Source organism: Sinocyclocheilus rhinocerous, unplaced genomic scaffold, assembly GCF_001515625.1.
Source record: "Sinocyclocheilus rhinocerous isolate Xijiao unplaced genomic scaffold, SAMN03320098_v1.1 scaffold1406, whole genome shotgun sequence".
NCBI classification, from domain to species: Eukaryota; Metazoa; Chordata; class Actinopteri; order Cypriniformes; family Cyprinidae; genus Sinocyclocheilus; species Sinocyclocheilus rhinocerous.
This window is the reverse complement of record NW_015647095.1, coordinates 1,516,671-1,530,776: the sequence shown is the minus strand read 5'-3', so window position 1 is coordinate 1,530,776 and position 14,106 is coordinate 1,516,671. Positions and strand designations below refer to the sequence as shown.

Below are 14,106 nucleotides of genomic sequence, written 5' to 3'. Positions count from 1 at the left end.
CAGTGCTCTCAATCACTTTTTATCTTTTGCTGCTTAAAGAAAAAGAACAGTAATCAAAACCTTTCAACCTATTAGAGGGATGACTTTTACAATTGAATCACAGGGACCACAGGTGCGATAACGAGGCGGCTCGGCTCTATCCTTGAGTATGCGTTTCCACCTATCTCCAGATGTTATTTCATGTTTATCTGTTCTTTAAAAGCACCACTTCAGAGCCCGCACTTCAAATTCATGCCATAATGGGGTTTGAGGAGGAGACCCTTTTTTAATTCTAGGAGAAGCAAGCTAAAGTGGCAGATCAAGGTGCATCTCGAAGGAAAACGCGATGGAATCGATGGGAGCTGCGCTGCACTTCCGACTACACGTGTTCTGATGATATTTAATTTTCTAGTGCATTAACACTCAGTCATTACAACATGCAGCCTAGGTGATTTGATCATAATGCATTTTCTTCTTTAAGAATCGCTGAAGTTTTTAACCAGGTATTGTGCCGTTATTAGATACAGACGGGCACTTCAGCATTAAGTATAGATTTTCAGTCCCTGCTCACTTAAGGCTAGGAGTTTGTCTTAAAGAGGATAATGGCAAATTAAACTCCATACCCCATTTGTTCAGCAAACCTTGATGGGATAATTTTATAACTGCTGATTCACTCATTTCCTAGATTTATGTCTAAAGTGGTTTGGTGGTCTGGCCTCCATATACTTCTTGGGAGGGGGAGGGCTATTTTATAAGTTCCTGTTGTTGGCTGATGATATACCTTGGGGAGTTGGAAATGTACAATAATTCAGCCGCCTTGCAAGAATTCCCGAGTCTTCCTCTCATTTCCAGTGAAGTTAATTTACTGATGACTTTCTATTACACTGATGAGCTCATTTCATGCTACAAATGTAAGATGTCTTTGTTTTTTGCTCTCCTCGCAGATTGCCACGGCAGTCAAGTTTCTACAAAACCAGCAAGTTCGTCAAAGCCCCCTGGCGACCAGAAAAGTGTTCTTGAAGAAAAAAGGTGAGCGTCATCAGCATGTTCCAGAACCTAATGTAAAATGTTACATTTTTACAGGCGGAATGGATACGAGATGGCTCAATTCCAAGACTTTGACCTTAAATTTAACCAGCCGAATGCTTTCGTTATTCATTTCAAACATGAGTGGAATCGGCGTAGTAAAGAGAGCCAGTTTGCCCCAAAATTAAAAACTTTTAAACATCCTTGTGTCCAAAATTCCAAATTCTTATGATTTATTCTGTAGAATGCAAAAAGAGAAGCTGTGAAGAATGTTCACGCTACTCTTTTTACTTTCATTTACAATGAAAAGTAAAGGAGGACTGATGATGTTGAGCTCCAAAATGGACAAAGAAGCAGCTTAAGTGAGGTATGACTGGATTCCAAGTCTTCTGAAACCATATTATATGTTTATGTGACAAAATGGCAGACATTTAAATTGTTATTCACTGAATATTCACTGTTTGACAGCCATGGTCATCATCTACTTAAAGAGCAGCTTGTACATTCTGCTATACGTGTTTGACAGAAGAAAGAAAGGTTTCAGGAGAGTAAATAATGACACAACTGTCATTTTTTTTGGATGAACTATCCCTTTAAAGACAGCTCAGCTTTAGGAGCAGAATGTAGTCCAGTGGACTTTGGACCAAGATTTTCACGGGATGAGATCATTCGCTTTTAAGGGTCAGAGGTCGAGGCCATTGTTGCATGCCCTGGAGGGTCAGGTAAGGGTCGATCGGGCTGCAGAGAGCTTGATCCCAGCTGTGTGGATAAATGACCTATCAGTTGGGACGCTTCTTTGGGATCCAGAAAATTAATATTGACAAACCCTCCTGCACTTTCAATGGAATTGTCAATTATGCTACCTCCCAGCATTTTAAAGCTTTTACTTAATTTAGCTGTTATCATAAATATTAAAGCACTGGAATGCATCGGAAAGTTTTATCGACCAGAGAAGTAACGTGTTGTGAGCATACATATGCATTCACTCTAAATTCAGAGCAGTTTAGGTATCAATCAATATGTGTGTTTGATGCATAACCCACCACTATCTCTCCTATAGCACAAACCCCTTTCAGATCAGATCACCGGCCTGAGTGTGTGCTGGAAAGAAATCAATCCGTACGCTGTATTTTGATCTTTTTCGAGAGATTTTTTTAAAAACCCAGCACTGAGAATGACATTGTGATGTTTTAGTGAATCACTTTGGGGGCGGCAGTGATGGAAATCGAGAAGCACAATGTAATCTGTCTCACTTTATGGCTTATTTGAGTGTTTTGCAAGCAGGTCTTAAAACTTTAAAATCAGTCACATAAAATAACGATCACTTCGGCGCTGAAATGCATATCATTTTTTAAAATAAAATATAGTCCTTCACAACGGTCAGATTAGTTTTATCTTGATTACATTTAAGTTTAGCAAGGTCAGTACTGTCCTTTATAACGCGATAACTCATCTGTCTCTGCACGCTATTGATAATTGTAAATCTTCTTAGCACAGGTGTGCTTATCAGATGTGGCTTTTTTTCCTTTTAGCTCTTATTTGAAATGAAATTTGTTATGTCGGGACTAATTAATGGTAAAGGCAGGTGGATTTGGCCTTCGATGGTGCTAGTAGAGCAGCAGTGGAAAGCGAGCCTAATAGCTCCATGACCGGTGTAGGTAACTGGAGATAAAATCCATAGTTGCTGGCTGCTGTTGTTCACATCAGTGGCCTATTATGACGTCTCAATATCTTTAGCATTTTCCTCGGTCAGTGCTTCTCGTTAGCAGTAGATCGGCTTCATTTATAATTCACAGCTGGGTTATGCGGCTTAATATGCTGCATGTTTATGATGAAATGTGGTTCTTTTGAATGTGAATGTGAAATTGTATCCAGATCCAGGGATTTGCAGGTTTTGAGCGATATGCATCGTATTTGTTTTTTGTAACAAGGGTGTTTGGAGGTTCACATGGATTTCTCAAAGGGGTCTACTGGTACATTAAGTATTAATATGCCAGTGTGCCGCTGTTTCATAATAAGTCAACCCCCCATGCCAACTAAAAGTCAGTAGTGTTCAATGGGTCCCTATAATCCACATGAACACAACATTTCATTATGCTTTCTGAAAAAGATTCTCTCTCTTCAAACATACAATATGACTAACTAACTAAATAAATATACATTTATTTATTTATAATAAACATGTTCAGAGACGGAGTTTGGAATGAATGAACGAACGAACAAATATATAAATAAATATAATAATAATAATAATAATAATAATAATATATTAATATACAAATTATATATTAATTATTCATAAAATTATACAAATAATATAGTATTTATTTATTAAATTATGAATGATCGAATATATAAATATAATAATAAACAATATATAATTTATATTAATTATTAATAAATTATAGAAATAATATATTATTTAAAAAAGTCTAGAAAACTCATACTTTTCTAATTACTTTTTAATTTCTGTTTTTTAAAATTACATTATTTTATTTTATCAGCGTAACAATTTGAGGAAAAAAATTAACATGAATTGTAATATTTATTACAATTTGATGTGTCCTCTTTTTGCTGAAATGCTATTCAAGCTGCAAGAATTTCCCAAGTTCATGTAAATCCTGATGTTCACAGACTTTTGGACCCTATTGTGTTTGTATTATTTATAATTCTTACATACATGTATCTGTTTTGTCTGTGTGTATAATGTATATTTAGATTGACTTTGACCTCTCCGAACAGCGAAACCAGGTTATAATGGGGAACACTGTGAACTCAGGACTATCATGGCAATGTGCCCCCAGGGTGTGTTTGAACATCAATAGATCTATAGCTGGAAGACTCAGCCTCGTGCTATTGCTATTCTAATTTGATGTTGTATTTTTTATGCGGACATTTGGAGATCTTCGAACGAGGACACTATTTCCAGGTCACTAGCCTTTTAATTACCGACCCTTGTAACCGAGAGGTTATTGATAGAACTCAAAGCACACAGCTGTTTACAACCACAGCCGACGAGTTCTCATCAACGCTTCAAGTTTCATTTCTTTCGTTTCCTCTGCTCGCTCATGCAATTTTGGGTGGGACGCAGCTGCTTACACCCCAAGGACGACTTTGCTGCGATATTGCCGCTTGTCACGTAGTTATGAAAATATGCTAAACATTGGAATAGACAACTATTCAATATCCTCTCAATGGACGTTCCCGATGGGACGATCAGACCATCAATCAGACGGCTTAATTAAGCCAGTATGATTTGGGAATGATTTGTGCGTAGGTACAGTTCATAACGTCTGTTGTTAAGGACGGCTTTTGGATTAAAGTCACAATGACCCTTTTGTTTTAATTGTGGATCGCAATCAGCAACATTTTGTCAACATGCAAACGGTTTTTCGTTTTGCCTAGTCCCTCAAATGGCAGAGAAGCGCAGCCGTCTGTAAATTTGCATGTGCTGGAAAATCGTCTTGTGTCAGCACGGAGCCATTTCTACTGAGCCTCACCTTCAACAATGTAATTATGTCACAATGTTGTATCACTCTGAAAGCAACTCGTGCAATTTGAAGGGTAGGAGGGAGACTAGAAGCAAAGTGCTGAGTAATCTTAAGCCAATTTCTCCTTATTAAATTTCTCCTGAAATTTACCATTTTCCCAGTGCCCTGCTGAGCTCACAGAAGCAATTCTAACGCGCTGCTCTGTGTGTTGTTCCTGCAGTGTTTTCCGTGCCATTCCTGAAGTTTGCGCGAAAGTTTAATTTGATTAACGTCATTCATATTAAAGCGTGCCTTAAACATGCTAGCCGAAATGACGGATCAGTGGTTATGAAGGTGACCTTTAATTTTCACTGTTTATGTCTAATACCTATTAATTACGGCAAGGTCATTGTAATAACTGCTAAATGCAGGCACAAATTCTTCAATAGCAATTGTTGATGTACTCGTCTTGATTAGGTTTTGCATATAAGAGTTTTGTCTGTAATCCACACTGTAGTTTTTCATTAAACCATTTGTGCTTCGTTTTATCTTACACTGCATTTCATATGCAAATACAGCTTTTACCACTGATAAATGCTTTACAATGGTTTTTCCCGATGTTTTTTTGTCTTGTTTATGTACAGTACGCGCTCAGCCCTATCAGTAAGCCTCAAGTACCCCTTCGTCAACCCCAAACCAGAAATGTGTTCCTTTTAACTCTCATTATACTGGATATAATTTAGCATTATCTTTAATATTATTAAAGCGGCATTATTACAATGAGTCACTTTTAGACTAAAAGCAATCAATACTGTCGGTGAAAAATAGACTCATCCAGTTGCTTCCTATCAAACTGAAGCAGTATGAGGAACATAGGCTAGAAGCTGTTATTTGATAACTGCATTTAGTTTGATATTGGTTGGTTTTATAGCTTGAGACATTTGATGGGATGGAAATAGGAAAGAGCGGTGTATTGTTGTGAAGTGTGAGATGAGTAAAGAGCACTGTTGCAGAAATTGACCTCCATCCACACAAATTGCCTAAATGCAACTGTTATTATGTTTTATTTCCTTAAAAACTAATTACATAAGGTATCTAAAATTGCATAAATATAGATTTTTAAATTATCTCTAAAAATTAGAAAAGGCATGCATGCATGCATGCAAGTATTTATCAGCATTTATTTATTTGGATGTTTTTGTCTTTATTTGATAGGACAATGGACATTATCAGAATTTATAACTACACAAGCTGTTACCAACAGAAAATTACATTAAAAAGTATTTTAATTTATTTTGAAAAGAAGACATTTTATTATATAATTTATTTATTTAAAAATATATATATTTTCAGCCTTTATGCCTTTATTTCTTAGAAAAGGGGAGGGGATCAGGACCAGGAAAAGACATCAATGACTTGATTGCTTTTTTGAAATTGTAATGTAATTTCTGTTTATATGTTAAACAAAACAACATTAAAATCTTACCATATGATTCCTGGTTGATATTTAGTATGAGTTATAACTATAAGGTGGTGTTGTTGATCTGTCTGACAAGATTTAAGTAAATGAGAGGAGCATTATGGACGTTACAAAGATCAGATTTCAGGTCAGGTCACCTCCCCCCAAACAAAGACACCTAAATATACATCCATCTTAATCTCTAAAGCAGTTTAATGTCATATTTATGTAAATATTTTCCAGTTTTGCTCTATATTAACGGTGAGAAATGTCAAAGCCCCCATAAAATAAAACAATACCATCTTCTGGTGGAGTGGGGAGTTAAATTGGATTCCTGCAGCAAGCAGCCATAGTGGCGGGCAGCTGATGAAGGGGAAAATAGGAAGCACTTTGATTACATGTTGCAGCGTCTTTACACAACAATCTCTCCTACACGTATTATTTACATGCCGTTATGCTCTAATCCGCGCTGAAGGATACCTCCATGATTTCCACCCCTTTCTCTCTCTCAGTATTTCTGTCTCCCTCTCTTTTCAAGGGGAATGTGATTGGTCTCGGTAAGAATTCAGAGATATGTGCTGCTAATGTTTTCTAAGCAAGTCATTTTACAGGGTAAATTGTGAATTACTGATCCCCCAGCACACCCCACATCATTACATCACTCTTTGATTGGGCTTTCCAAATGTGGGTGTGTATGTGGTTATTATCTAGGCTTGCGTTAAGTGTATGCACTGTCCTTAAGCAGAGGTAGCTTAAAGAAGCTGCATGCAATCACTGCCTTATTGCTGTGGTGTGTACCATTTTACCCATAATTCCCAAAATTATTGTATTGAGGAAGGTCTCTGAACGAGTATTTCTTTGCTTGTTTTCAGACAGTTATGTCTCTGTCTATTTCACATTTTCTTGATTTTTGCAATTAGGTGTAGACTAGAATGTGGGTTAGTAATAACAATTTACTGTTTTTTTTTTATTTTTATAACAAGCACTTTACAGAGTTTTCAGTGTTCAGGTGATCAGTTCCATCTTTGGATGTATTCAATATTTTAGTAATTTATTTAAAAATAATTGTATTTAATTTTTTTATTTGAATGATTATTTAACTATTTTTATATTATTATTATTATTGTTGTATAATGAATTTATTTTATAAAAAATATTAAACATTGTGATACACACATTTGATACACCAGTGTTTGTTAAACATTTGATAAACCAGTGTTTTACGAATCCGTATTCACTGCACCATTGCTAAATTCACAGCGCCGTTGCAAAATGCATTTTGTTGTAGCTTAGTTTTCATTTTACAGTATATTGAATTTGTAAACTATTGACCCTTAAAAGCTGGTATTTTTTAATAAATCAGCCAAAAACACTTTGACGAATCAATCTTAAATTCTTGAGTTATCATTTTGAATCTCCGTATGACTGATTCACTGGATCAAAAAATCATTTCTTTTGCTCATCACTGACGATTTCTTTGTGGCCATTTACAGAAAAGTCATTTTGTGGTGAAAACCGTGATACGCAAGCAGTAGAATGGGAAAAAATGGAAGGTCTCATTACATTTTTGCGCAAGACATTGCAAAAGATTCGAGATTCGTGAACGTAATGATGAAAGGTCTCTGTTTATCGCAACTTAACATTCAAAAACAAAGGAAAAGCAGCGCAGAGGAATACAAAAAAAATGCGTTTTGTGTGAACGTCCTCTCACTGTCTGTGTTGTGTGTGCGCATGACAGCATGTAGTTAAGCGTACCCACATTCGCACCAGAGTATTGTTTCTAATAAATGACATTTTAATTATGAACAACGTTAAATTGTGTTCTCACTCAGGGGAAATCACTAAAAATGAAGTGTGCCCATTGATACGTTGATATCTTAAAAAACTATGGGCTGAATTTTTCAGCTGACTACTAGTTGGCAGCGGTACAGAATTTACTGTCCTTCATTTAGTGTCTCCAAGTTGAGTAATCAGGGATATAAGACGGTTTTTCCTTAGTTTTCCCAACAGAGAATGGCTTTTCCCTTGTCTACCAGTCCTGTCACAAACTTCACCCAGCAGCTTCTAGTAAGCCTGCATGTGGACGTCTGGTGTGACACAAGCCGCTGAGTTCGGCGCCCGGATCTTTGACCTCACTAGTGTGCTTCCTGTAGTCATTTCATTATGCTTAAAGGGCCATGAGGGACACTGATGCACTGCAGGTGTAATACCGCTCACGTCATGAAGGTAAAGAAATGGTTCATCATCCCTGATATTAATAGGAAAGAGTTTGCAAGTAAGGTGATGCTACTCACCTCTTGGACAGGAATGGCAATGACCAAGGCCTGCATAGAAGACAAAGGGATTGATGTGGTTATAAATTACTCCACGGCGCCACCTAGGCCAGCAGCTTTTTACTTTGTCATCAGGAGAAGGCGATAAAGCAGGAAAATGACCAGAGTCCTCCTTTTTTTTTTAATACATAAATGAATACGCTATGAGAGCGGTCATTATTTAAGGCATGCAGTCGTGTGGGACATGGACTTGACATGTGAAATCTCACAGAAACGCTCTCAGTGACCTCCATCTTTACGACCTTAAGTATTTTTCTTCATGTTCAATCTGGTATTATTATAATAATAAGCAATATTCACCAAGTGATTTTGTTCAAGCCTTGTTGGTCTGCTGAAAAAAGAGCGGCCACCTTTAACAGCCGTTCAGTAAGCAATTTTATAATTGTCCCTGTGAGCTTGTTCTTACCCTATGAAGTTCACAAGTGCCAAAATTGGAGAACTGCACTTTATGGCTGGATGAGTCGCCTCATCACTCTTTAAAAAAAGGGTGGAGGAAAAAAAACATCCTGAAAATAAGAGCCCAGAAAATAGAGCCATAAATAATACAGAGAGCAATGGGTTTTCCTTTAAATAAATACCGATCAGGTTTATGTTGAAAGACAATAGAAAACGTAGCCCAGATATGCAGTTTACAGTATTTATAGCTGTAATATCCCAGTGCCACCACCGTAATTTCATGCCCCAATGAGAATGGCAAGGTCAAAGCAAATGCTTCGACTGAGCATCTGCTAATATGGTGACTCATAAACAGGCTCTGCGTGTATCAGGTGCACCAAATAATACAGTATAATGAAATACAGAATAGCTTTCCATTATTGTTCTTTTTTATGGTGTCGTCATTAGATGTAATTTATGTCTAAAAAAAAATTCATCTACCGGCAGGTCGATCTGAAATGGAGGTCCGAGGGGTCATTCCACAGGTTTTGGAAACTGTAATACATTTTCTGTTTCCTTTTTGTGTCCTTTTCCTTTTATATGTAAAATTCACTCTTGTTGTCCGTCTTTTAAATTGGATCTCAAAGGTCTTTCATTTGTCGTCCCATTTTCTTTGTAATAAAGGCATCAGAGGAGACAAAACAGCTGAGTGAGTCCGAAAACCCGAAAGAAAAGCAAACGCGTTAATGAATTTGCATGCATCTTATTCGGATGCGCGCCGGACCCCTTTGTAGTTGCGTGTGGGGTGCTACTTAAGAATTCAAATGACATTACGAATATGTACATATTTGTTCATTACGTCCTTAGAAAACGACCCCCTCGTTCTGAGGTGAACTCACGAAAACGTGAACTTCCTGAGAGCGTCTTTACGGCGAGGTGAGTGGGAGGAAATGAGAGGGGGGCCTCCAAGTCTCATTCAATAGTCTGCCACCATGCAGTCTGGTGTGGTCAGATGAATAGGGAGTCCAGGGACACATTATTGCTTATTGGACAGTACAGGCTGACTGCACCAGCTCAGCACATGGCCATGGCTGCTTCCTGGCACTTTGAATGCCATGCAAGACAGGATGACCAATATTTGCCTTAAATTATTCAACATTTTTCAGGGTCATTTCAACCCCCACAGAACCTGCCCTCCTTTTAACTTTGACCTCAACCTAGAGATTCCTGCAAGAGAGGTAAAATCAGCTACATGGGTCTGGGTGGTATAAATTTTGTTAATGTCATTCTTGACAAGTAAGGGAGAATATGGTTATATGAAGAGAGATCTGTGTCATAAATTTGGATGTTAACGTTTTGCTGCTGTGGAAGAGGAAACTGTATGATTTAGAGCTGTTTTTTTAATGAGGTGGTGTTTGAAAGAAGTCTTTTATGCTCACCAAAATACAGAAACATTTTGTTACAATTTAACCGTTTTCTGTTTTATTGTATTATAAAATCTAATTTATTTCTGTAATGGCAAAGCTATTTTCATCAGCCATTACTCCAGTCTTTAGTGTCACATGATCCTTCAGAAATCATTCGAATATGCCTTTTTTTGTAATCAACTTTTTATTGTCTGTCAAATACAAGCAAAAGAACATCATTAGAACAAACAATCAAGGAAGGATGAATAACAGACATATTATAAATAATTCTACAGTCAAAGAAAAGCAAGAAATAAAAATAAGAAAAAAATTAAATAAATAATTAAATAAAAAAAGAATAAAAATAAATGTTAATAAAAGATAAATAAAAACTAATATGCGTATGATTTGATGATCAGTCATGTTTTATAAAGGCCACTTTTTGGCTGTAGCCATTATTTTTGTTATGGATATAAACACATGATTTTTCATAATATAAATTTGTATTTATTTATTTTTTACTCTGGACAACAAGCTTTTTTTTTTGCTATCTATATTTGCACTCTCCCCACTACATTTTTTTCCATGATATCTTTGTGTCATAAAGAAATGTATTTGTTTTTTTTGTTTTTTTAAACATTAACTTTTCTTAAAAAAAGGTTAAATTTTTGCATGATTAATTGCTGTAATTAAACTCTCACACAGTTATAAATTGAAACTTTTACTGGAAATCCACGAAACGCAGCAATAAAATGGTGCGATAAACCATGCATCCCTACCTCTGCTGTGTTTGTGTGCTCCTGTATTGTTTTGCAGTGTTGTTAGTGTGGCTCTATGAAGTGTGACTGTGATTTCATACCCAGCAGACAGGGCTGAACAGGCTCAGACTCTGTTCTCTGCCAAGCTCCCAGCTCTCTCCGCTCTATTTAAGCACATGTGGCACTGGCATTTGCCACATTTATGATGTGTGTATTACAGCGCAAAAACAGCTTGCTGTCTGCTCTTTAAACAGCTCAATTTGGAGCAAAGCTCAGCCTTTTGGCTCTCTGGCAGGCAGCCGTGCCGTATGAAAGCATGTGGAATAGAGTAGCGCAATGCCCAAGGGGATATCTCCAGTAAACAGAGCAAGAGCGCGCGCGAGAGAGACTAAATACGCAATGACAGACGTGACACACTCCAGTCTACTGTGGACAAACAAAGGTCAGAGGGAGTGTGTGTGTGTTGCAGGATACAGTAGATTTATTAAATTGATATGTGTAACTTACAGTTTAATAGAAACTGGAGCCTTTTTAAACCATTGGCTCTAAATGGAGATGTTAAAGCATTTGGGTTTTATGTGCCAATTGTAGAGGAAGCCCATAATGTTTTCCCGCTTTTATGTCTTCATTAAATGTCAAAGCACAAGTACATTCGACTAACAGGCTTTTTCCGCCTCTGTCTTTCTTTTCCCACTATTTCTCCGGGCTCTTGTTGCCGTCTACTCCATCGCCGCTCTGTTTAGGCCCACATAGAGTCACTTAATCAAGACAAGACGCAGACCAATGACTGCGTGCAGTGTTGGAAATAAACCAACTTTTTTTTCCACAAAAGGAAATATTAATATTAGATTTTTTTCCCCTCTCATGTCATTTTCCATCAGGGACCTCTATGCAATTTAATCACCACTAAAATCATTAAAAAAGATCTGAAGATTAAATTATATTGGCATTTGCAAAATTATGTAATACATTTACATTACAATGAAGAAATTAAAATAATGCATTTTATCTGTGTGGGGTTCCGCTGAGCTCTACCTGGGGAAATATAGCAGCAGGAAATGGACAGGCTCTGTTCTTGAGATCTGACTGTAATGGAGAAGAGCTCAGAGCTTTGTACCTCCAGAGCTGCTTCTCCTGGTATATATCTGCCGCCTATAGTGCTATTAACCTAGTTTAGCGAGAGTTTTAACGTTTAGATCTATTTGCAGGTTCCAAAGGACAGTCAAGGACACACTTCAACACAATATATCACCATTTTTCCTCTCATATTACACTGTTTTTCAAGTAATTTCTGGAGTTTTCAGACATTTTCATTCAATAGAATTGTGCCTTCAATCTTGTGAGTGACAAGGCACTGATGAAAGGTTACAAATAATTTTGGAACAATCTGTTCAGGTTTCACCAACGTTTTTACCTAAAGTGTTTTCCTTTGCCTATCACTCAGTATCAGTCAACACCGTCAGATTCAAAAGTAATGTCAAGTATTTAATACAAATATTTATTAGCTAGGCTACTTCAAATGAGGAAGGTTTTCTAAAAATACCTAACTATTTCTTTACACCTCGAATAATAAATGGCCACATATTAATAAATACACAATAAATGCACAATTACTTTATATATAAAATATATAAATTACATAAGAATTTACTTGATTTTTTTTTTTTGCTAAATATGTTGTGTTTAATGTCATACCACCTTCTCTCCATGTAGGTCTGACTGATGAGGAGGTTGATCTGGCCATCCAGCGGTCCGGTAGTACAGAGGAGCCGCTCACTGTAGCTGTTCCCGGGCCCGCGCACATCGCTCACCCTGTTCCACTGGCCCCATACAGTGAGTATTACCACAGTCGTTTTTACTAGGATAGGGGTCTACCCTATAACCCTTCCACTTGGCCACCCGCTGTATGTTTTTGCAGCCCATGTGCTCCTTAAACATGACTCTAGTCTAGTCTAGTAGATTTTCTCTACCAAATGGTGCGTGACTATATTAAATCCTCCAATGTCCTCTGTGCTCCCGTAATCTTGTTTAAACCTTCGCCCGTACATCAGTTCAAAACAGGCCAACTGTGTGGAACACCTTGGAATATTGTGCTGATATTTTTATAAGCGTCCGAACATAACTATTATCTTAGACGAGTGGTTTTCAAAGGAAATGAGTGGCATTGAGCATCCCATTTGCGTAGGCATGTAATTAATTCTGGCACGGCCTTGCGTTATGATGTCCATACCGTTACGACGATCTCTGGTTGGTTGGCCCACCGAGGGCCTTTCTGCAGCCTGTATCTTTATTACCTCTGCGGGTTATGAGCTCCAGGCCGGCCGCTGATTTACCAATCCTGAATGAAGTTCGCATAATGCTTAACCTGTATGACAATGATTCCAGATGTATTCCACCCTCATTTATTGCCACCCTGTCCTTGACTCCCCGCCATCTCATGTTTTGTAATGAAAGCGATGTTGATGGGATGGCCATGTAGTTAGGCTTCAGCCCCACTAGAGTGGGGGGTTTTATATCAAAACGGCTATGAGAGAATGGCATAATGAGGGGAGAGTGAGGAGATCTTCGCCGGGGGTCAGGTTGGAAAGAGGGGGTCCCTCTCTTTGATGTCCTTGTTATGGGGATGATGCGTCTGGACCCGCATCCATCTCTGTCGGAGTAATGGATACTCTGATCTCTATTTTCAAGCAGTAGAAGGACAGTAGGGCCTTTTCTGAACCCAATAAATTTGAACGGAGATTGGAAAAAAGGGGAATGGAGGCCATGCTCACACCTTAAGTGACCACATAAAAAGCAGGAGTGGAAAGTGGAGGTGGAGGGGCTACCCATGTGGAAGAAGGACCTCTGTTTGGACCTCAAGTTGAAGTAGGAGATCGGTCAGGGCCGCCGGCTAAGCTCAAAGACTCTGAAATCACCCAAGCTGCCATCATGCGTGTCCTGCACGCCATGCCCCCGCAAGGACACTTCGGTTAATAACACCAGTTTACCATTGATACAAAAAGCTAGGTTGTCAGAAGTTCTTAAAATGGAAGTTTTAAGAAGTTGCAGGTTTGCTGATGTTTTTGATGTACTCTTTGGTGTAGATTGTCACCTTCATTCAGCAGAACTGAGCTTCAGTCTTCAGACAGGTTTGATCCTATGAGTGACAAGGCACTGATTCTTGAGTATTTCTTAAGGCTGGGACACACCAAGCCGACTTCAAAGAACTAGCGGCGACAAAAGCCTACAGTGATGTCGCCTTGCATCGGCAGCATCTGGACCAAAAAGCTGTGCTTGAACACACCGTTCAGACTACAGCCA

General features: G+C 38.0%; 1 protein-coding gene across 1 annotated transcript in view; it reads left to right on the top strand.

The window, feature by feature from the left end:
- Positions 1–14,106, top strand: part of pex14 (peroxisomal biogenesis factor 14) — a 72,825-nt gene that overhangs the window by 27,490 nt on the left and 31,229 nt on the right. Inside the window, exons 3-4 of the mRNA XM_016513200.1 lie at positions 924–1,008; positions 12,520–12,639. Coding sequence (XP_016368686.1) covers positions 924–1,008; positions 12,520–12,639 — 205 coding nt within the window. The remainder of the gene's footprint in view (positions 1–923; positions 1,009–12,519; positions 12,640–14,106) is intronic.